The following is a 21057-nucleotide window of genomic DNA, read 5'->3' as shown; positions in this document are numbered from 1 at the left end:
AGGCAAAGCCAGGGGACAGGATGGCCTTGGCACATGTGTCCTTGAAAGGAGGCTAACGTTCGTTTTCAGTCCCCAAAGCGTGCTCCCCAAATGGCAGACGGCAAAATGGATGTAGCCCAGGCCAGGCCGCAGGCTGTCTCGTGATCCAAGTCCCCTGGAAGACGGGCTTGGGTACAGCCCTTCGACCGCAGCACATTTCAGGTTTCAGAACCAGTTTTGCTGTCTATTGCAACCAGACAGCTGGCCCTGCTGATGGAAAGGACAGCAGAGTCTGGGAAGAAGCACCGCCTGCTCCCTCAGGCCAAGCATTCTCGAAATCTCCTCCCCTCTGCACCCAGGAAGGACAGGGACCAATGACAGGGCCTCCTTAGCCCATCTTGGAAAGAGATGTAGCTCTCCTTGAGAATTAAGTGGGCAGGCGGTTAACAATGCCTAGCGCTGATGTTCTTTTCAACGAGAAAACATCGCCGCCCGGCCTTGTGCTCCCGGGGTGAGAGACTGACAGCTCGAGGTGCTGAGTCAGGCTGGTGCGCACGCGGGGCCTCGGCAAGAGCCCTGCTTCTCCCCCTGCCCAGCACCTTCTGCGTGTGAGTTTTCCCAGGGAGGTGCCTGTGTGGGAACCATCAGCGGAGACGACCGGCAGGCCAGCTGCTTCCTGCGCCACGCTCTGGTTCTTAGAGTCAAATTCCATAATCCCAGTCTGCAGGGTAGTGAACTTGAGCTTTTTGATTTTACTTTTCTTAGAAGTAAATGCCTCGAGAGGGTCTGGAGACCACAGGGACTGGGTGGCAGTGTGAAGCGTTGGCCAGTGTGCCTTCCTCAGAATAATGGCGTAAGCTACTAGATGGACCTTCCATCGCTGAGGAACGCCATGTTGGATTTGCCTCTGCCAAGCAGCAGGCAGCGCCCTGTTCCAGGACAAGAGGTATCAAGGGCTCAGAGTGAAGGGACCCCAGGGCAAGTCACAGTCGGCCACCATGGAGGTAGCAGTGTATGTACCCAAGATCTGCTGGCTCTTCCTTGGCCTGCAGCGTCTGAGACAGAAGGAACATTCTTAGGTTCTTAGGTTCTGAACACTATTCTTAGGTTCTTTTCTGGGCCCAGCAGCATCCCTGGGAAGGAAACTTCTGAGCACAGAGCGGTCAGCTGGTCCCTTCCCATGACCTTTGCCATACTTCCTCCTTCTATTCCTGTCCCCACCTTCCCAGGGCCTAGTTAACTGGCTTGGCCAATTATTAGTAGCCAAGAAAAGAGACCTGAAGAGTCAGGAGCAGGCAGGGTACCACCTGCCAACCTCGGTCTCATGAGGGTCCTGTCCATGTCAGAGCCCTCAGACTGACGTCAAGCCCTGGGTGGCAGGGCTGAGTCAGCCCAGGGTCTGAGGATGGTCCCTTCCACAACCTTGAGAATGGCCCGGGAGTGGCTGTGGGCTGGGATCAGGGATGGTCGGGTAGGGGTGGCAGGTACAGAAAGAACCAGGGAGGAAGAAAGGAGACGTAGACACAATGAGGCTCACCCCAGCTCTGTGTCCACCCACCTTCTGCCTTCCTGCCTATGCTTTGCAGGGTCCTGGCTCCTTTCCTGTGTGGGGTGGGGGTGGCTAAACAAAGCAGACACAGACAGGGAGAAGGGGCAGGGTTCTTGGTTGATCTTGACTAATATATTATTATTTTAAAAAACAAACAATACTATGCAGGTAGAGATGTTTGTAGCTGTCATGAGCTAGATGTCTGGCATTCTGTGTGCTTTCATGTTATGTAGCTGCAGAGAGGAGGTAGCGAGAGCTGCTACTGAGCTCCAAGGGCCTTGGCTTTGAGAAACACCAGGACCCAGACCTGCCTGGCCCTGGGGGATGCAGAAACCATGGACCTAAAGCTCTGTGTTTCCAGGAAGCTCCAGCAGAAGGAAGGGGGGCAGGTGACACATAGTGGAGTTGACAGATAATAACTCTGCATTTTACTTTTCCCTAAAAGCACCCCCTTGGAAAGACAGCTGATGTGATTAGCAGCCAATTTGAGGGCTGCTCCTGCTGCACGTGAAGCCCTCCTTAGCAGGGCGTCTGGTTTCCCAGCTGCTTGGCTCTGCCTCTCTATCAGCTGCATCCTTCGCCCTGGGCAGTAGATCAGCTGAGGGGTGGGTGCTGGCGCTGGGACGATGGGACTGTCAGATTAAGTCCTCCGGCACAGGCACCATCTGGCGGCAGGACCCCGGCCCATCCTGGGAGCGCTCGCTCACTGAAGGAGCTGTCTGTCTTCCTCCCACCTTGTGTGAGAAGAGGCTCTCGGGATGGAAAGTGCAGGCAGGGGTGTGGCTCCCGCGGAGTGCTTGCCTTGATGTGAGGCCCTGGGTTCCATCTCCAGCTCCGAGAGGCAGAGAGAGAAAGCACAGAGCGTGGGGTTTGTGTCCCAGAGAGGTAAAGAGCAAGACATCTTAGAGACCTCAGGGAACATCCAGTCTGTTCTAAAGGTGAAGAAATTGGGGCCCACACAGCATAAAAGCCCTGTCAAGGGTATTATCTTCAGGGCAAGGTCTGAAACCCAGGACTCTAATATGCTATGGAGACTCTTGATAGTGGACTTCCAGGTCCCTTCGTATCCAGGTCCCTTCGTATCCAGGTCCCTTTGTATCCTTTTGGAGGAGGAAGTAAAAGACAAAGAAAGGGAGATCTTAGGGCTGGGTTGCATGAAAGGGAAGGATTTCCCTGGTTGGGTGCTGAACAAACTCCAAGACAAAACCTGGGAAGCAGAGTGTCCATGAAGCCTACGCTGTGGGTGTCAGCGTGGAGTGAGTCCAGACCACAGACGCAAGGGCTCAGAAGGCGGGGGCTGGCTGCGACTGGGTGGCCTCTTTCTAACTGGCCCGCCGTCGCAGACAACCTATGCACCATCAAGGTGCTGAGAATAGCCTGCCGATAAACCCAGTCCCAGAAACACTGTGGAGGCACAGTGACCTCTTCCTCCTGCCCGAGGTCAGGCAGGGTGGGGCACTGTCTCACCCGTGTTCACACACCTCCAGTCCAGTGGGGAAGTCCCGAGTCAGCAGGCTTATGAGAAGGTCCCCTGATCTGTCACAGGTGGGGATATGTAGACTGGGCACCCTGGCCCGGATCCTTGGCATCCAGGATCATTGCAGTGAGTCCTCCTCAGCACCCCCATGACTCCTAGCCAAGGAGGAGATCAGGGAGTCTAACAGGACCCTAGAATAAGGTGCCTCGCCCTCCAGCTGGGTGACTGGTTCCCCGTCCTTCCTGAGACGCCCCTTTGTCGGGAGCCACCCTCCACTTACCAGCCACTCTCTCTGTGACAGTTGGCGCCTGAGACGATGGTGATTGTAGTTTTCTTGGTCCCAAATCCAAGGCCCCCTCGGCTTCCCCGCCTTCCTCTCTGGGTAGGAGGATGTGTCTGCTTTGATAGCATGTACCTCCCCTGCCAAACCTCCGGTGGTGTGGAATGGACAGCTGTCAGCCCCAGGGCTTCTGGGGACCCTGAGGAATGTTGAGGAGACTCCTGAGTTTTGGAATGCCATGGAGCTTCTTCCTACAGAAGAGCATCCCCTTTGCTAGGCCCTCAGGACCTGTGGATGTCTCCCTGTTTAAGGGGATAGACAGGCGGATGGCAACCGCTCAGCCGGCGGGATTGGCCCTGAGTTGCCAAGCTCTCCGAAGTTTGATTCTTATCGGATCAAACAGTGAGATGCGGAATCAAGTCCAGGGGCTCCGCTCAGGCCCACAGTGTGACCACAGCCATCCGGATGTTCTCCAGGCCCCTGGGGAGAGGTCCCTTCTGCCCCGATGCCTCTGAGTAGGTGTCTGATGGCTTCCCACCTGTTGACTCCTTCCGGCTGCGTGTCCCCTGGGGCGGGCGCGAGGGCAGTGGGCCTTCGGAAGCGCTCCGGTCAACTCCGCTCCTGGTACTAACCATGGTGGGGGCCTGCTCTGGCTTCCGCTTCTCCACGCTGCTTCCTCTGAGCGCTCCTGTCTCTCTCTGGTGCTGCTTCCTGACCTTGACTCTGACCAGTGGCCGTGGGGCTTTCCTTTGTGCTTGATCTAACCATGTGGTGGAACGATGGAAACGGAACATGGTTCTGTCAAGCACCGCGGAAAGCACCGCGCTCTCCTGCAGCATGGCCCGCCACCACCGCCGCCGGACACTCCTCTGCTCTGGACTCCACAGCCCACCACCTGCCAGACCCCTCTGTCCCCATCTTGACTCAAAAGGGAGGGGGTGGGAGACCCCAAGGATTTGGATGCAGGGTGAAATGGTTCTGGAGAAGCCCACAGGGCCAAACCACAATCTGCATCCATACCTCTACCCAATGAAGTCACCATCCCCCAAATCTAGTGTGGATGCCAGCTGAGGAGGAGTAGCTAGGTTTGAGCTGTAGTTCATGGGAGAGTCCCAGCCCAGGGTCATTTCCCCATGTGGCAGCTGACCCAAAGGGGAGGCCATCCTGCCGTGACCCTCACCACCACCTCCCTTGGAATCTTCTTCCTATGAGATGAGTGTGAGCTTTTGAGTGGGTGCAGCTGGCATGAGTCTGAGACCTTGAACTTCACCATGGCTCTTTCTAAACCTAACTCGGCTCCTAATGAATAATTTGGCCCTGATCCCCATTAGACCTCAAGTCCTGTCTGTTTCCTTGAGCTTCAAGCACAGTTAATGCCCATATGTTGGGGTCCTCGCCTGCTACTCCCTCGGGGCCAGGTGAGCTGTGCAGATACCTGCTGAATCTGAGCCTGAAGAGCAGGGTCTTCGTGACACACGCTTGACCCCGTGTGACACAAGAGTGTGTTGCTGGTTCCTGCACAAGTCCGTGTTGGCTCCCATGAGAGGGAGCGAAGGGGGGACCCTCACCCTGGCTGAGGTTCGGGAGCTGGGCTCTGAGCTCCCCTCAGGGTCTGCCACTCTCCTCTACTCTCCCTCGGGTTGCCCTCCAGAGCAGTTCCAACCGTGGATGAGGAGTGGGGTGTCCTGCCCAGCTCTCTGAATTCTTAACACCTACCGAGAGCTTGCTGTAGGCCAGGCCCTGTAATGTTTACATCCTCACGTCCATTGTTCAGGTGAGGCTGCTCAGAGAAGCTGGCTGCCTGGCCCTGGGCACCTGCCTCCCTCTGGCCGGGCTCTACCCCTTGCCACTCAGCCTTCCCGGCTGAGCACATCCCCGTTCCCTTGAATCGGAAAACGTCTGCGACCCTGGCTCCACTCTAGGGAGTCGAGACCTCGCAGACTTCCCTGCCCAGCTCGCGTCTGCTCTCAGCGCTCACTTGAGTAAGGAGGGATCGAACGGCCCTCCCTTTCCCGCAGGAGCACGCCGGGATCTCCCTGGGCATGCAGCAAACCCTCAAGCCTGGGACACCTGTCCCCCTTACAGAGGGGCCATTCTGAGTCCCCCGCCACTGCCCCACCATGCCAGGAGCCAGGCTTCTGTGGTGGGTCCGTATGGTGCCCTCACCGAGCTCCCCACGATGGCATCTCTCTCTGCTTCCACCCATGGGTACACTCCTGTTAGACTCCCCCGGGGACAGCTAGGACACTCACTGCCCAGCTGCAGGCCACACTCCTGCTAAGCCAGGTGGCGTCTTCCGGCCACGGGCGTCGGGTCCCCTGACCCTGCTGTGCGTGGACGTCTGCGTGCCTGGCGATGCTCCTCCCACTCCATTGGCACTCGCAGCCCTTCACTGTCCATGCCACTTTCTCTCCCAGCTACCGACAGGCTGTCCACTCTGCCCACTTCCTCTTCCTGCCCTTTTCCTCATCCCCCTGATCTTAGGGCCACTGGAGACAGAGGAGAGCTCTGGCCACGGGAGTTGGCAGATCCCTGCTGATCAGATAATGATGTACTGGTGACTTCCCATCAGCAAACCTGAAGGTCGACACAGGGTGTAGCCTGCTGATGGCAGAGCCACCTGGGTCTGGTGTTGGCCCCTGACCCCCTCCCAGCCCAACCCATCCAAAGCACAGGAGCTGTCACTGCTCAGTCCTCAGGCCCTTCACCTGTCACATGGGTTCCTCCCAGGAGGTGGCCGGGCGGGGGTTCCTAGTAAAGTCTCCTGCTGTGAACGTCCGCCTCCCCCCACCCCGTCTATTAAAGCTTCTCTGTGATCACCACCAAGTGTCTTGTCTTGAGCTGCCCACCTAAGGGGAGGAGCAGGAGCAGGAGAATGCAGGGGACATCAGCCATCCCCAGGCGCACTTCAGCCAGGGTTGGGTTGTGTGGCCCTGCCCCAGTCCTCCGAGATCCCTCCTGCCTGAACTCGCCCCAAAGATGAGAAGCAGCCGCCTGATTCCGTTGGTTCCCTCCTACGAAGTATTTCTGGCAGTGAAAAATATGCATTGAGATTGAAATTGACTTTTAAAGCTCTGGAAAAGTTAAAAATACTTTTGGGTAGTTATGAGCATTAGGCATAACAAATGGCTCTGAGAAACCCTGGGTAGTTTCGGTGATGAAATACGAAGGGACGGAGGTGGCCTTTCGGACTGGCTCTGACTGGGGAACCAACTTTCCCGGTTATCTACATACGCCCTTATGAGCATTTCTGGCTCCCACCCCCATAAAATATGGCTCTCTGACCCCCTCCTTATTGCAAACCAGGGCAATAACAAAAACAGCAGGGGGGATGCTGGAAAGAACACATTAGTCCATCGAATCTAATTGCAAAATCATTTCATTAAAATGGGTCAGCGGCTCCATTGCAGAGGTCCGCCAGTTATAATCTAACTGTACCGCTGAGAGCGATTCCTGCTAACCACGGCCGGCTCGCACCTTGATTAAAACGAAAATGCACTTAACGGGCGGCTGTCCCCAGCCATTCATGTCTTCAGGCTCTCTGTGTTGAGGAGCAAACTGCGTCCCCTCCTGTCTTTCTGCCTGTGATCAGCAGGCAGGGATCCTCTGCTCTGCTAGGATCCCATTGCAGACACGTTGTGATGGGAAAACAGACGCACGTGTGCAGAACGCCCCTGCACACCATTGCCACACGGATCCACCGGCAGGGAACAAGAGCGGGAAGTCACCTGGCAGGGTTTGCAAAATGGAACTCACCCAACCCAGCACACCAATGTGTCGGGGTGAAAATGGTCCAGGTGGGGGTGTTCAGGGGGCCAATGCCAGCAAGCCCGGGGCAGGAGATGTGGGTGAGACATGGGGCCAGGAAGCCACCCAAACAGTAAGGCTGCGTGCCTGGATTCTATTCACAGGAGCCCGGGGTGGGGAGAAAGCGGAGAGGGAAAGGAGGACGTGGCCAGCTTCCCGACTCCCTGGCTTGGGAGGTAGTGCCACTTCAGAAGCAGACCCCCCACGCCCATTCCCCATCAGCAGTTAGCACAGGGCGGGAACCCCGAGGGAGGGAGACCGCTGCTTTCTGCCTGACGGTAGCCCGCCGGAGAAATCCCTCCGCCGCGTCGGACCGCGTGATCGTTCCCAGAGGCCCAGGATGAAGTCTGGGTCTAAACACTTCTCTGGTAACGCACTGTGCTAGTTACGTGCCCCTGGCAGCTGCCTCCCTGGTATCACCCCTTTGCCATGCACATAGCGCCCGGTAGGCCTCAGTCTCCTTGCCCATAAAATGGATGCCCTCAGGGCATTGCAGGGCTTCCAGGGAATCGCCCAAGCTCTAAGGAGACTGCCTGGCTTTTGTCAAGGGGCAGCTAGTGCCATCAGCTCCACCCATGTTTTAGTAGCCTCCGACGTGCGGGTGGCAGAGGAGGGAGCTGAAGTAGAATCACAAGCACCCACCCCCACCTGCCCTTCCTGGAGAGACCCCACTTCCCGGACCTTGCGCTCAGCTTCATACCAACCCAGGCGAGGCAGGAGCACTTCCCCTGTCGAGAGACTCAGGCTAACTCATAGCAAGGCCTGGCCAAGCCACTGCCCACCGCTGCTGAAGCCTGTAGACTACTAGCACCCCATAAGACCCCAGATAAGATCCCAAGTATCACCCAGCTGGCTCCCCCACCGAGCCACGTGCAGCACTCTGAGCCACTTCAGAAATGCACACAGGACGCTCGAGTACCAAAGGCATCCCACGTGCGTAGCCCAACGTGGACGGAGCTCCTGCTTTGCCTAGCTTTGTGCTCAGGTAGCTTGTGGGGTGAGAGAATGAAAAAGACCTGGCCCAGCAAGGGACTCAGGCCTGACAAGAGAACGGGTTCGCCCCTGACCGCCAGCACGATTCATGTGCTCACGGAGAGAGGCCTGCCAGCTGCTCCCCAGGGCACCTCAAACACGTCACACTGTCCGTCTCTCGCGCTGCTGTGACCTTGAGAGAAATGCAATTTGGAAAAAATAAATCTTAGCTCCCACTTTCAACTCACGGGGACTGCCCTTGCCCCGTAGTTAAATAGAACTTCCTCTCTAAGATGGAGGTCAGATCCGGCCCTCAGCTCGTGCTGTGCACCTTCACAGTCTTTCACACCCGAATCCAATATCAATATCCCTTAAATACCCAGCTTCTCTTGAGAAAAAAAAAAATAAAGGAAAAGAAATATCAGCAACTCAGAGCCAAATTCCCAATCATGAGCGTCGTGGGCTCCAAATCCCCACCTGCCCAGTCCTCGTCACTATCTTGCCTAGACGGAGGCCCTATGTCAGTGGTCACTTCTGACCCCAGGTTTCTCTTCCTTAGTTCGTTGCATTACCAGCGAGACCCAAAAGACAACAGTTTGCACCTGTCCCCACGCTCATTCCTATCCCTGGAAGAGCCCCGCAGAAGCCCATGGGACACTCTTCTGCTGGGGTCATCATGAATGGTTAGAGGCTCCATGGAGGGGGGGCTTCGTGGAGCAGGGAGCTCCCTGGATCTGGAGGCTGGCCTCTGTGCCCCGGCACTGCAGTGTGTCTGAGCAGGACGTCCACAGTGTCCTCCAGCTCTGACCCACAAAAGCGTAGGAACCCCAGAGTGTGAGCTGGTTTCCCTGAGGAAAAAGGATGAGGGACAGAGATCATGTGAAAAGCAGGGAGGGGCCTGCGAGCTCAGGCGCCCTGTGAACACCACCAGGGGTGGCCATGTGCGTCTACCAAGTGACCCTTACAGGCACCCTGCGGGCCGGGGCCCCCTCCCCCTGCGGGCGACCAGGGGCGCTCTGCAGGAGCCCGGTGACACGATGCCCTCTCTGGCCCGCCCAGGCTCCGAGGATTACCGCAGCAGGTTGAGCAGCGAGTGCTTCATGGACCTCGCGTGCCCGGAGAGGTGCCGCTGTGAGGGGACCATCGTGGACTGTTCCAGCCAGAAGCTGGCCCGCATCCCGAGCCACCTGCCCGAGCACACCACCGACCTGTAAGTCCACCTGGGCCAGCACCGCCCCCCAGCACCCCGCCACCCACGCCAGCCAGGGCAGTCCCCTGAGGGTGGCCCCCTTCCGCTCAGGGCGGCTCCTCGGCGTCCTCTGCGCAGGAGGCCGAGGCAGACCCCTGGCCCCGGGCAGGGACAGGGGGCTTGCCCTAAGGAAGATCCGTTCATTCATCCTATAAGTGTATCTGAGCACCTTCGGGAGCCTGGCACCGAGTTGGCTCATCTCCGATGAGTCGGCCCATCTGTAGATGCGAACGCCGCAGGCCTGGCTGGCCCTGTGGAGCTGAGAGTTCACCAGGAAGGTGGGGATCAGATTGAAAATCGTGACAAACCAAGAAGACAACCAGGTTATTAAGTATATCCGACCTTCCTATTGGCCATGCTACTAAGGGAATGTGTCGAATTATCCAAAAAAGAGCTCAAAGTGCACAGCTTACTGGGGACACGGCGCCTCGCTTGGGGTTGAGACCTGGCCTGACACCTGCTCCCTCCTGCTCCTGAAACTGGCCACACTGCCCCTCAGGTCCAAGGCCGTTCCCCAGCCGTAGACGAGGGCGTGGAAGATTGAGACGAGCGCAGACAGGGCAGGCCCCGGACGGATGGGGCGGAGATTGGCTCATGTCATTCTCTGACTTCTCGAATCCCCACCGGGCGTGGAAGGTCGGGCCTTGCCGCTCACCCACTTTCCTGAGTCGGGAGGAATGGGGGACATGGCGCTGCTGAGCCGCCCGGTTCAGGGAGAGCTCAGGCAGGAGCTGGGTGGCCTGGAGGACGCGGAGGCCGTAAGAGCCTCTGAGGGTTCGAGCTTGCCCTCGGTGCCCACAAAATGAGGGCAGGGACTTGGCAGTTGACTGGGCACGAAAATGTGGATGCCCGTGAGAGTTTTCCAGAAGGCCCTCCCCGGCTGACGGGCTCCCTTTCCGCCCTGCGCTCAGGCTGCCCCGGCAGCCGCCTCCACCTCCCGTGGCTCTGGGCACCTCGCCGATTGTGCGGTCGGGTCACTCAGTAAAGCCAGGCAGGGAGCCGAGCAGAGGGCACGAAGGAGGCGCCTCACCCCTCACCCACCCTGGCCTTCTTGCTTCCCGCATAGGCGACTGAACGACAATGAGATTTCGGTGCTGGAGGCCACGGGGATCTTCAAGAAGCTGCCCAACCTGCGGAAAATGTGAGTGGACTTCAGGGCAGGGCGGCCGCTTGTGCTCCCGGGCGGGCTCTGGGTTCAGACGGCTGAAGCCAGGGCGCTGCTGCCCCTCGCCCGGCTGGGCCCCTCCCGGCCTCCTGCTGAGCCCAGCGCTGGGCTGCGGACACAGAGACAGCCAAAAGGAAACGAGACTGTGCCCGATGGTCACTGTGGTGAGCCTGCCCACAGCACTCCTGCCCCACCCCGCCCCTGCGCTCAGCCCTGGCCCACCCCACACCACTACCCAAGCGGGGACTCAGGTAAGGACCAGCAGTGGCGTCCGGCACCCATCTCTCGGCCATTCTGATGAGTCCACTGTGGCTCCTGCTCCCAGGCGGAGCCGAGGTGTCTGCGTCCCTACATGTGGTGGTGAGGGTGTCAGCTGTTCCCACATTGGCTTTCCATCCGGAGCCCCTGGGTCTGGCCAGAGCCTGGGCTCAGCCAGAGGACACATGTCTTACTGGCTTCTCGGCCACGGGACTGTTCACTGTCCTCAGCCTCTCCCTGCCCAGTTGAGGCCAAGTCATAAGGTAACAAAAGTAATACTGCTGTGCTGTTAAGGTACCTGTCCTGAGCCAGGGGCCATGTCCCCTTTCTGACATGCATTGGTTCATTTGGTTCTTACTCATCCATCTTGTACGGGCTTCACAGTCCCCTTTATATAAGTCATGGAACTGGAGTTCAGAGAGGTTCAGTGACTTCTCTAAGACCACCCAGCAAATAAATATCAGGCCTGGTGCTTAAATGTGGATCCACCTGCAGTCACACTAGTGCGAGTTTGGGCTTCCTTCCCTCCTCTTCCCTTCCCCGGTGCCTCAGTAGAGGTGACCAGCACAGAGACAGGTTCTGCCGTCCCCTTCCCAGGGCTCTCTTCTCTTTGACCCCCTTCCCCTATCCCCTGCTCCATCTCCCCTGGCCCCAGAATTTGGGTCTGCTTCTTAAGCCAGGGAAACATCATCAGTCCTCATTATTGACAGATTATATATTTGGAAATTCACCCACTGGCTAGAATTTGTGTAGCTCCCAAATCAAGACTGTTTCTGCTTTCAAGGCCACTCTGGGACATGCACAGGGTGCAAGAGAAGACAGTCACCCACACACGTTCCCGCTATGCTCCAGCTGGGATTCAGCCCTCCTGTGGTAAACAAGTGTCCTTTGTGGTTATTCAGGGCCACAGACTGTGAGTCTGTGTCAGCCTGAGAAGGCTGAGCCCTGTCTGTAGAGGAAATGTGTGTTGGCGGGGGGCGTCTTTCATTCGGGCAGGAGTTCCGGAGCTGCAGGCTGCAAGTTCAATGTGAATGCATCAACAACGTATTAAACAAGGTGTCTTTAAGCAGAAACACTCCTGAAGCCAGTTCCCTATGGACGAGTCCATGAGAGACTGACCTGTGTTTCCCTAGGAGTCGCGGCCGTGCTGGCTAACGCAGGGTACCTGGTGACTCTGCAGACTATAACTGCCAAGCACAGTGGGAATTAGCTATAACTCCTACTTGTTTTCCTCTTCTCCGTACCCCACCCGTCGGCACCCTGCAGCCAGGGAGGATAGGCCCTGGCTGGCATCACGCCTCAGTGGTGCTGTTCTGGCCCCTGCCCTCCCTGCCCACAGTACCACCTTGACCACAGCACCAGGGACTGGCCTGCACCTGTAGGCAGTGCAGAGCACTCTGAGGGGACAGCTGGAGAGGACTGGTCCAGCACTCCACTAATTTCAGGGACCAAGCACACATACCACCCATCACCTGCCAGGAGATGTCCTTTCCAACGTACCAGGGAAATGCGTGCTTTGTTTTTGACCTCAAGGCAGAAGCTTCCCCGGGTATGGATTTGAAGCTGCTGTTAGGAGAGTCAGGATGGCCCAGTGCCCAGTGAATGGCAGCACAGCCTTCGCTTCTGCAGAGAAACACGCACTCTCCCAGTTTAGGGGTAACGCACCTTCTTTGTGCCTGTCTTCCAGATGCTAGGGACAGAGCGTAGAGAACTGGCTTTTACACCACAGGAAACAGCCACACAAACCCAGGAGGGGCTGCGGACTCCAGCCTCAGCGACCAAGCAGTGAAAGGGAGCAGTGGGGACTGGCAAAACGTAGGCCCAGGTCTCAGCCAAAGGGGTGATGCCATATTTGCCTCACTGGAAAGGTCAGGCCTGCCCAGTGTCCCCACTTCTCGAGAGCATCCAGAAATTCAGACACTGGGGAGAACTGGCAGGTGGACCAGCCTTCACTTCAGCTTCAGCCTGGACCTTCTCCAGCTGTGTGACCACAAGAGTGTCCTTGGCCTGTGTAGGCCTTAGTTTTATCTTTGCTACAGTAGAAATAAGTTTGCCTCCTTGTAAGTTATGAGGAGGATCAGAAGTGGGTATGGGGCTGGGTGTGCAGCTCAGCGGGACAGTGAGACAGGGCGCAGAAGATGAGGCACGGCACCTGGGCTGAGGGACCCCAGGTGGCTGGGCAGACATTCAAAACAGAGAGATACTGGGGAATGATGCTGACCAAGTCACATTGGCGTATTGTGTGTGTGAACAAATATGTACAAATCTGTGACAGCAGACCCCACTGCTACATATAATCATAATGCACTCATTTAAAAAATAAAAATAAATTAATTTACAAACTAAAACCTGACACCCAGACACTTTCAGGGGCCACAGCTGGACCCAAGGCCATGGTGATGATCAGCGTGATAATGGCGGCTAGCAGCCAGCTCTTCCTGGGCGCTTTGCTCATGCTAGACGCTGCTGATCCTACCTCATTTACCTCTCCCGAGAACAGCCTGAATAGCACCTCATTCCACAAATGAAGAAGCTGAAACAGAACAGGAAGCAATTCGTCCAAGGTCAAAAAGCAAGTGGCAGAGCCAGGAGCTGAAAGTGGTAACAGTGCAGGTTAGCGGGGAGCTGTGTCCCTTGAGGGCGGCAGACAGCGTGCGGCTTGGTATGCGTAAATCCCTGCATGTATTTGAGTATCAGCCAGCCAGCCAGTGACCCAAGGGGCAAGGCTGATCCCAAAGGCCACCAGCTGCCACCACTGACATAAGAAAAAGAGAGAGAGACACATCCCCAGCCCTGCCCCTCCATGGAGGTGGTAGGTCCGTCTGGATTTCTGCCCAGCAGTGTAGCTAGTGCTAGCCAGGCCTGCCAGGACTCTGGGAGCAGGGTCCTCTACTTCCCTTTCCTGAGTCTGCCTTACAGGGCACTCGGGCAAAGGAGAGTGAGCACGGAGCCAGGTGGTCAGACTCACTCCTGAGTGTGTTTGCTGAGCCTCTGGCCCCTACCCGCCATGTGGGATCCTGAAGCTAGCCCTCCTCCTCGGGCTGCTCTTGAGTATCACCTGTGCCCAGGATGCAGATGAGAGCGTCCCTTACTGGGTGGGTGGCGCAGGGCCTCGCTGCCGTGGGAACTGGTGCATTTCCACTGCTGAAGGAGCTTCTCAACCAGAGGCTGCTGGTCCTCCAGCCAGAGTCAGGAGCACATGGTGGGATCAGCCAGTGGTGGCAGAATTTGCTGCTCACTTTCTTTTCTGTTTTGTGTTGTTTTATTTTGGCACGGGAGCGCTATTACTTCTAGAGAAATCCAACATTCCAGAACACCACAGTGACTGGTACACATCTTAGATACACCACTCACAATAACTTCTGGACAAACTGTAATAAAAAGTTAATGAATGTTACCTGGCTATTTAAAACACATTAGCATAATAAGCTCAACTTAAAAACCAGGGGTTTTCACAGAAACCAAAAAGTACGGATTTCTGGCACCTTTTGGAGCATCCACATCCCCAGTTGAGGTGAACTGAGAAGCAGCTGCCCCCTTAACTGGGGCATGTGGCTCCTGACCACCTGCACCCACCCCTCCTGGGCCTGCTCCCAGTCCCCATTAAGGTACCTGCCTGGACCCTGTGGACACTCGAGCTTGCAGCCCTGGCTTAAAAGAGAATTTCCACCTCGGAGCAAGGGGTGGACTCATAAGGGGTGAAGGGGACCACTTGTCCTGACAGCATAACAGAGCATGTGTTATATCATGACCAAGAGTTCACCTTTTACAGAAAGTTCCAGGTAACTTTCCCATGGCATTTCCAAGTGGGACCAGGCTTTAAACGGGTGCTGTAGTCAGAATTTAGGGGCTGGCTACAACCCTGAAGCCTTGCCCCATTAGGTCCTGGCTTTCCAAAGCAGCCCGACGAATCCTCCAGCTCCAAGACCTCTGTGTGTCTGGGGGAGAAAGAGAATGGGGTCTGAAGGGTACTGGCAGCAGAGTGCCAAGGCAGTGGGGCTGAGACCCTCTGTGTCACCGTCCCCAGGGTGGGTTGCCAAGGCTGGGCCCTCTCGGGTGTGAGTGCCCGTCCTCCTCAAGCAAAGCCCGAGGAAGCAGTTTTCCTTCACGGAGGTTACAGAGACAGAGGGGCCCGTGGGTGGCCCTGGATGTGCACTGTGGGGTTACCTGGAAGGGAGCCCCTTCGGGAAGACCCTGCCGTGGGACTGTCAGGGCTCTCGCTACCCTGGATGTCCCCGAGCCGTTTCTGGAGCGCTGGCCCAAACCTCACGCCCTGTCCTCAGCCCTCCACAGCCTGCAGCGGTGAGCGGGGCTTTGACGGATGGAGAGAGCCACAGCTTCGGGAGGATTCTGTCCCTCCTTTTGCCTCCCTTCTGTTCACTCTCCCACCGGAGGAAATCCACAAACCTTCCAGCAGTGTGATGTTAATGCTGCTGGTTTAAAGAACAGACGCGAGGAAGCGGCCTCCACGTCAGAGCCGCCCTGGCTCGTCTGCACTTCCCGGCTTCCCCCAGTCCCCACGGCAGGCAGGCGCTCCAGCCAACCTCTCCTGCAGCCCGCTGAGTGATGGCTGCCGGGAGGACCTTCATCTCTCCTCCCACGTCCCATCTGGGGGTGATCTGCAGGCCCCCCTCACATTACCTCCATTCCTGGGTCATCCGGGGACAGGTGACCAGGATTGATGGGAAAAGCAGTTGTGCTTCAGGTGATCCCAGGGAGTGACCCCACCCCAACTCTCAGGCCTGGGGAGGGGCCTGGGAGCGTGGCCTCCTGCTGTCAGGAAGGGGAGGAGGAGACCGAAGTCGTGGCAAGGAGCAGACGATCCCAAAGAGGGACTGGCGCCTCCACACCAGCCCACAGGCACGCACCGTGACTCTCTAGTGACCTGCTAGCCTCTCGGGGAAAGGGAGGGTGGCTTGCGCGGCGCCTGGGGCACCCTGGATCCACCACTAGCTCCACGTCCGTCCCCAGGGGAGGCTCCACCCCTGAGGTTGCTGCCCAGAGCTCTTCTTGGAGAGGGACTGGGGTGTTCCCTTCTGGGTGCCCTCTGGGACCTGGATCAGGCCCTCCCCTCCAGGCCTCAGTCCCAGCCACAACCAGGCCACCTGTGTTCCTCTGCGAGCCCACCAGCTCAGGGGCCTCCCTGTGCTCGGTGAGCTGGCAGGCGGTCTCGGCTGTGGGGGTTCCTGTTTGCAGATGTCCCTGAACACGGCCCCTTCCCCCAGCTGGGTCCGTCCACTAGCCAGGGGTGCCTCAGGCCTGGACATCTGGGTGGTCCTTGGAGGCCCCTCCTCCTGCCTGCCAAGGGGAACTCAGGAGGCCTGTGTCATGGCCCCCGGGATCTGCCTGCTGTTCCACCTCTTCTGTGGCCTGCGCAGGGTGTGGGCAAGGGGAGGGAGGGACCTGCACTCAGAGAGTTTGGGGCAGAACCAGAAATGGCAACACCGAGGGCTCAGAGGACCCAGGCACGCTTTAAGATGACACCTCATCCCCAACCTGATTCTGCAGGCAAGTGACATCAGGGAGTGAGGCCCTTGTGAAAGCGACAGTTCAGTGCAGCTCGTTTTACCTGCAGGAAGACCCCGCTTCAAATCCCAGCTCTCTCCACTGCGTGGCTGTGGGCAAGCTACTTAACCTCTCTGAACCTTGGTCTCCTCGTCTGTAAATGGGACTCAGGCAGTGTCTGGTGGTGGTTCAGGCGTGGTGTGGTTGTGAAGGCTGGTTCTCTCCTGCCGTGGAACATGACAAGTACTCAGTGAATACAACCAGAAGTGTCTGTTAGTGTCGGTTCTGGTGAGAACCGCTGCGAGGAGACATTTTGTTTTTTCCCACCCTCTTCTCTAGAGGACCACTGCTTCGTGAGAAAAGCTGGGGCCCAAAGGAAGCTGAGAACCCTATTTTAAGTCCGCCAGTCCCCCAGGGCTTTGGAAAGAGGATTACTCTGACACACCTCACTCCCAGCCAGTCCGCTGGGTGCCTCCGGGTCCTCGCTCCCGTGTCTTGGACTGAGGACCCCATGTCAGGGGGCCCAGGGCAGCTCCCACACCCCAGTCTCCCCGGCTGCAGGCCTGCAGGGCCGTGACTCCCTGGCATCCTGACCTTCTGTCCCCTGGTCCCCCATCTGTCTCCTCCTCTAGAAACCTGAGCAACAACAAGATCAAGGAGGTTCGAGAGGGCGCCTTCGATGGGGCGGCCGGCGTGCAGGAGCTGATGCTGACGGGGAACCAGCTGGAGGCCGCGCACGGGCGCATGTTCCGCGGCCTCAGCGGCCTCAAGACCCTGTGAGTGCCGGGCCGGGAGGCCGGGGGGAGGCCCGGGCACCTCCGGCCGGTGGGACCCCTTCCCCTGGAGCCAGAGCCAGGGACACCTCCCGTCTGTGAGGGGAAGAGGCGCAGGGGCACCCGACCGCCCCCAAGTCGCTCCCTGCTGCCCCCCACAAGCACGTCCGGCCAAACCCCGAGGCAGGCCCAGGGCACGCGCTTCCCTAGGGGCACGCGCACGGCCACGAGTTTGTGCAGCCAGCGTGGCAGACTGCCCGGGCCGCCAGCCCCGCAGCCGCGCAGGGACACGCAGGTGCGCACAAGAGGCGGCGCACGGTGCCCGCTCGGCTCTCCCGCCTCCTCCCGGAACCCCGGGCCGTGCACACGGACTCGCGCGTGCCTGGCGCCGCCACAGTGAGGGGTGCGCACCAGCAACGGCACACGCGTTTACACTTGGCCGCGGGGGTCCAGGCCGGCTTCTCGCAGGTGGCACCCGGCGGCCCGGCTTGCGGGTGTCCTATGGTCCCACCAGTCACAGCCCGGCCAGGTGCCTGCGCAGGAGGAGGGCATGACGCCTGTGCCCGCGCTTCCCACCCGCCCCGCAGGATGCTGAGGAGCAACCTGATCAGCTGCGTGGGCAACGACACCTTCGCAGGCCTGAGTTCTGTGCGGCTGCTGTCCCTCTATGACAACCGGATCACCACCATCACCCCCGGGGCCTTCACCACACTGGTCTCCCTGTCCACCATGTAAGTCTGCCTGGGCTCCTCCTCTGCGGGTGCCATGCCCCAGCCGCCTGCTGGCGTTGGCCATCTGTCTACTTAATAAACACTTGGTGCGCTTGGGGCACCATGAAGGTACTGAGGAAATATGGACCAGCACCCCTACAGGAGCTCACAGCAGGAGGGAGGTCCACAGTGCTGTGGAAACCCCACACAGGCTTTGTTGAGAAATACTGGTGCTGTGTTCTGAAACGTGGGCTTGTTAAAGAGAGTGGGAAGTGCATATCCTTCAGCAGGAAGAAATGTGCAAAGGCCCTGTGGTCCGTTGGAGCATAGACAGTACATGGAGCTGAGCAAAGCCCAGCATGGCTGTAGCACTGAGCTGAGAGGCTTGGTAGGAGGCAAGGCTCTGCTGACCTCCTCCGTCCTGCCCCACCCAGCCCACTCCCTCCCTGGCGTTCCGCTGGCCTTGGCTCCACCCGGCGCCCCTCCTCCTGCCTCCGCCTCGTTCTCTGCCGGGTGCCACCTGCCCTGCCCGGTGCCCCTCTGCTGTCATCTGTCCCTCGAGCCCTGCTCTCCCAACCCTCTCCTAACGCTGACCATCTCCTAAGATGTGCCCCATGTTGCTCCACCTGTCAGTTGCGTGCCACCTGCTTCCTGTCACATAAGTTCTGGAAGGACGGGACACACGCTGTCCCCTCCCTGCTGTGTGCTCGAGGCTTGGACCTGTGGGCAGCCTGAGTAGATGCCAGCCTGTGATCACACAGATGCCCAGTCCACAGTGCTGAACACGGGAGCAAAGGGGACGAACAAGGGACGTCCACAGGAGAGGTGGCCGGCCGGGACCTAACACGGTGGACTGGTCCACTGCAGCCCATGTCCCGCCCCTCCCAGGGACTAAAATGCTAAGAGGGCCGAGTCCAGACCCCAGGGCACCAGCCCCACGTGGAGGAACTGGCCCAACTTCCCACAGCTGCCGCGCTCAGAGAAGGGCTGCCCCGGACAGCTGACGCCCAGGCTCTGGGTGACTGTGACCCCCGGCAGCCACTCCAGGGCTCCCTGGCCCTCCTCAGGGGCCTCCCTGGGCCATCCTTCCCTCGTCCGTGAGATGAGAATGAAGGCCCCTCCTTCCCAGAGCCACTGTGGCCAGCGTGAGACGCAGACCTGTGACGTGCTTGGGTGGCCCCCTCCCGCAGCAGACTCGGGGACACAGGCTGCTGTCCCTGTCCCTCCTGCAGTCCAGCCCGTCACCCACACAGGTGGATGAGGTGCCTGAAGGATGTGGGGCTCGTTTCTGGACACAGAGGCCACAAGGCTGGGCCCCACCCTCAGGACCCTGGGGTCCCAGGGTCAGGCAGACGTGAAACAGGGCAGAGGATCAGGACCAGGCAGAAGCTGGCTTCAGACGGGCTGGGAGAAGTCCCCGCGGCCCGTCCCCTCACCACAGGAGCAGCCCCACCGCGGGACAGCTGGGAGCCCTTGCCTGGCCTCTCCGGCCACATGCAGAGCTGTGCGCGGGGTCCCAGGGCTGCGCGGGGGCAGCGGGCGGGGCTGGCCTCAGCGCGCCCTCTCTCCTCAGAAACCTCCTGTCCAACCCCTTCAACTGCAACTGCCACCTGGCCTGGCTCGGCAGGTGGCTGAGGAAGAGGCGGGTGGTCAGCGGGAACCCCAGGTGCCAGAAGCCCTTCTTCCTCAAGGAGATCCCCATCCAGGACGTGGCCATCCAGGACTTCACCTGTGACGGTGAGAGGGCTGAGCAGGGGGACAGGACAGCACAGGTGCAGCTGGCAGTGCAGGGCAGCATCCCCGGGACCTGCTGCCACTCCGCCCCTGGGCATGGCTGGAGCTCTGAGGGGCTCTGCAGCTAACCCAGTGGCTCCCCCTGCAAACTATGAGGTGCCCCTCTCTGAAGTCATGTCCTTCCATCGTCAGAAATCCATCAGGCATGAGCCCCGGTCACTGCAGCACTGGTGTTCAAAACACACTCATCTGCCCTGTCCGCAGCAAGGGCGGGCCCTTGGATGCTGTGACCCCTTGTGCTGTACAGAACCTACACAACTGTACAGGGCGGCCTTGGGCCTTGCTTTTCCTGTCTGTGTCATGGTGAGGCGCAGGGTATGTGCTCAGGAGAAACAGATTTCAAGAAAAGTCCTGTCGCTGACAAGGGGGCACAGAAAGATTCAGGCTCTGGGTCTCAGGATCCCAGAGGGCATGTTTGTTTGCATAAATTCAAGCCAGCCCTGTCCTTTGCTTGACCAATTATCAAAGGACAGATTAACTGGATTGCAGATCGACTAAGGTTAAAGAACGAAGGGGACTGGGGACACACTCGCCACCCCAGAGGGATTGTGTAGTGGGGAGGGGAGAAAGCAGAGAGGGAGGAGGAGACCGGGCTCTGCCCACCGCCCTGCCCACCCCATCGGCCGCTTGGCTGACTCCTGATCGGCTCACAGGGGCCTCTTTCTGTTCCCCTCACGGTCATCTCCCTGAGCCTCCTTGATAATCTTTAAGCCACATTCAGCCAAAGGCAGGACCCCTCCGTGCCCTGGTGTGTGCCCTTCCCCTCCAACCGTGGCCAGACCCGCAGCTCCCTCCAGCCTGGCTCTGGCTCAGTTGCTGGCCTTTGCCAACAGCAGGGTGACCCCCGCCCCAGCCTTGCTCACCTGCGCCCCCTGGTGGGCTCCACGTCTGCCACGCTCACCCTGGGGCTCTCCACAGGCAACGAAGAGAGCAGCTGCCTGCTGAGCCCGCGCTGCCCAGAGCAGTGCACCTGCCTGGAGACGGTGGTGCGGTGCAGCAACAAGGGCCTCCGCGCCCTCCCCAAAGGCGTGCCCAAGGACACGACTGAGCTGTGAGTACCCGCCGCGCCCCGGGGCCCACACCGGCACCTTCCACACTGCACCCCAGCATCTCCGGCCCGACGCCAGCCGGGCCCTCTTGAACGCATCCCAGCAAGGTGGCAGAAGCCGGGCCAAGGTGGCAGGTGCGGGCTTTGCCGGGGAACAGGAAGCCGGCTGCCCCGGTGTCTGCCTGGCCGGAGAGGAGTATGGGACCCCACTCTCCCCAGAGATGCCCCGACACAAAGGGGGGGTCATAAGAGCCTGTGTTGGGGGACGTAGAAACAGGGCGGGGATGTGGAGCCCCGGAGCGCCCCGCAGCCACGCGGTCTGGCACTCTGATGCCCCTCCCGGGCAGCTTAGCCTGTACCAGCCGGCTCCTCCAGGGAGCGTCCCTCTGCCTCGCGGGTTCCTGCGTGGGACCTGAGCGCACCAGGCCCCTGGGGGAGCAACAGATCCTGGCTCGTGGCGTTCCCTGGTGCTCGGGCAGGCTGGAACCAGG

General features: G+C 59.0%; 1 protein-coding gene across 3 annotated transcripts in view; it reads left to right on the top strand.

Moving 5' to 3' along the window:
* Slit3 (slit guidance ligand 3) overlaps positions 1 to 21057 on the top strand; it is a 579498-nt gene that overhangs the window by 488871 nt on the left and 69570 nt on the right. For all 3 annotated transcript variants that reach the window (XR_007109040.1, XM_047554975.1, XM_047554973.1), the window contains exons 15-20: positions 9124 to 9274; positions 10380 to 10454; positions 16874 to 17017; positions 17602 to 17745; positions 19298 to 19461; positions 20437 to 20569. Coding sequence is in view for 2 of the 3 variants with exons in the window: in XM_047554975.1 (XP_047410931.1) it covers positions 9124 to 9274; positions 10380 to 10454; positions 16874 to 17017; positions 17602 to 17745; positions 19298 to 19461; positions 20437 to 20569 (811 nt within the window). In the remaining variant the exon portion in view is untranslated. The remainder of the gene's footprint in view (positions 1 to 9123; positions 9275 to 10379; positions 10455 to 16873; positions 17018 to 17601; positions 17746 to 19297; positions 19462 to 20436; positions 20570 to 21057) is intronic.

Source organism: Sciurus carolinensis, chromosome 6 (genome assembly GCF_902686445.1).
Source record: "Sciurus carolinensis chromosome 6, mSciCar1.2, whole genome shotgun sequence".
NCBI lineage: Eukaryota > Metazoa > Chordata > Mammalia > Rodentia > Sciuridae > Sciurus > Sciurus carolinensis.
Note: the sequence above shows the minus strand (reverse complement) of the source record. Positions and strands in the feature narration are given on the sequence as shown.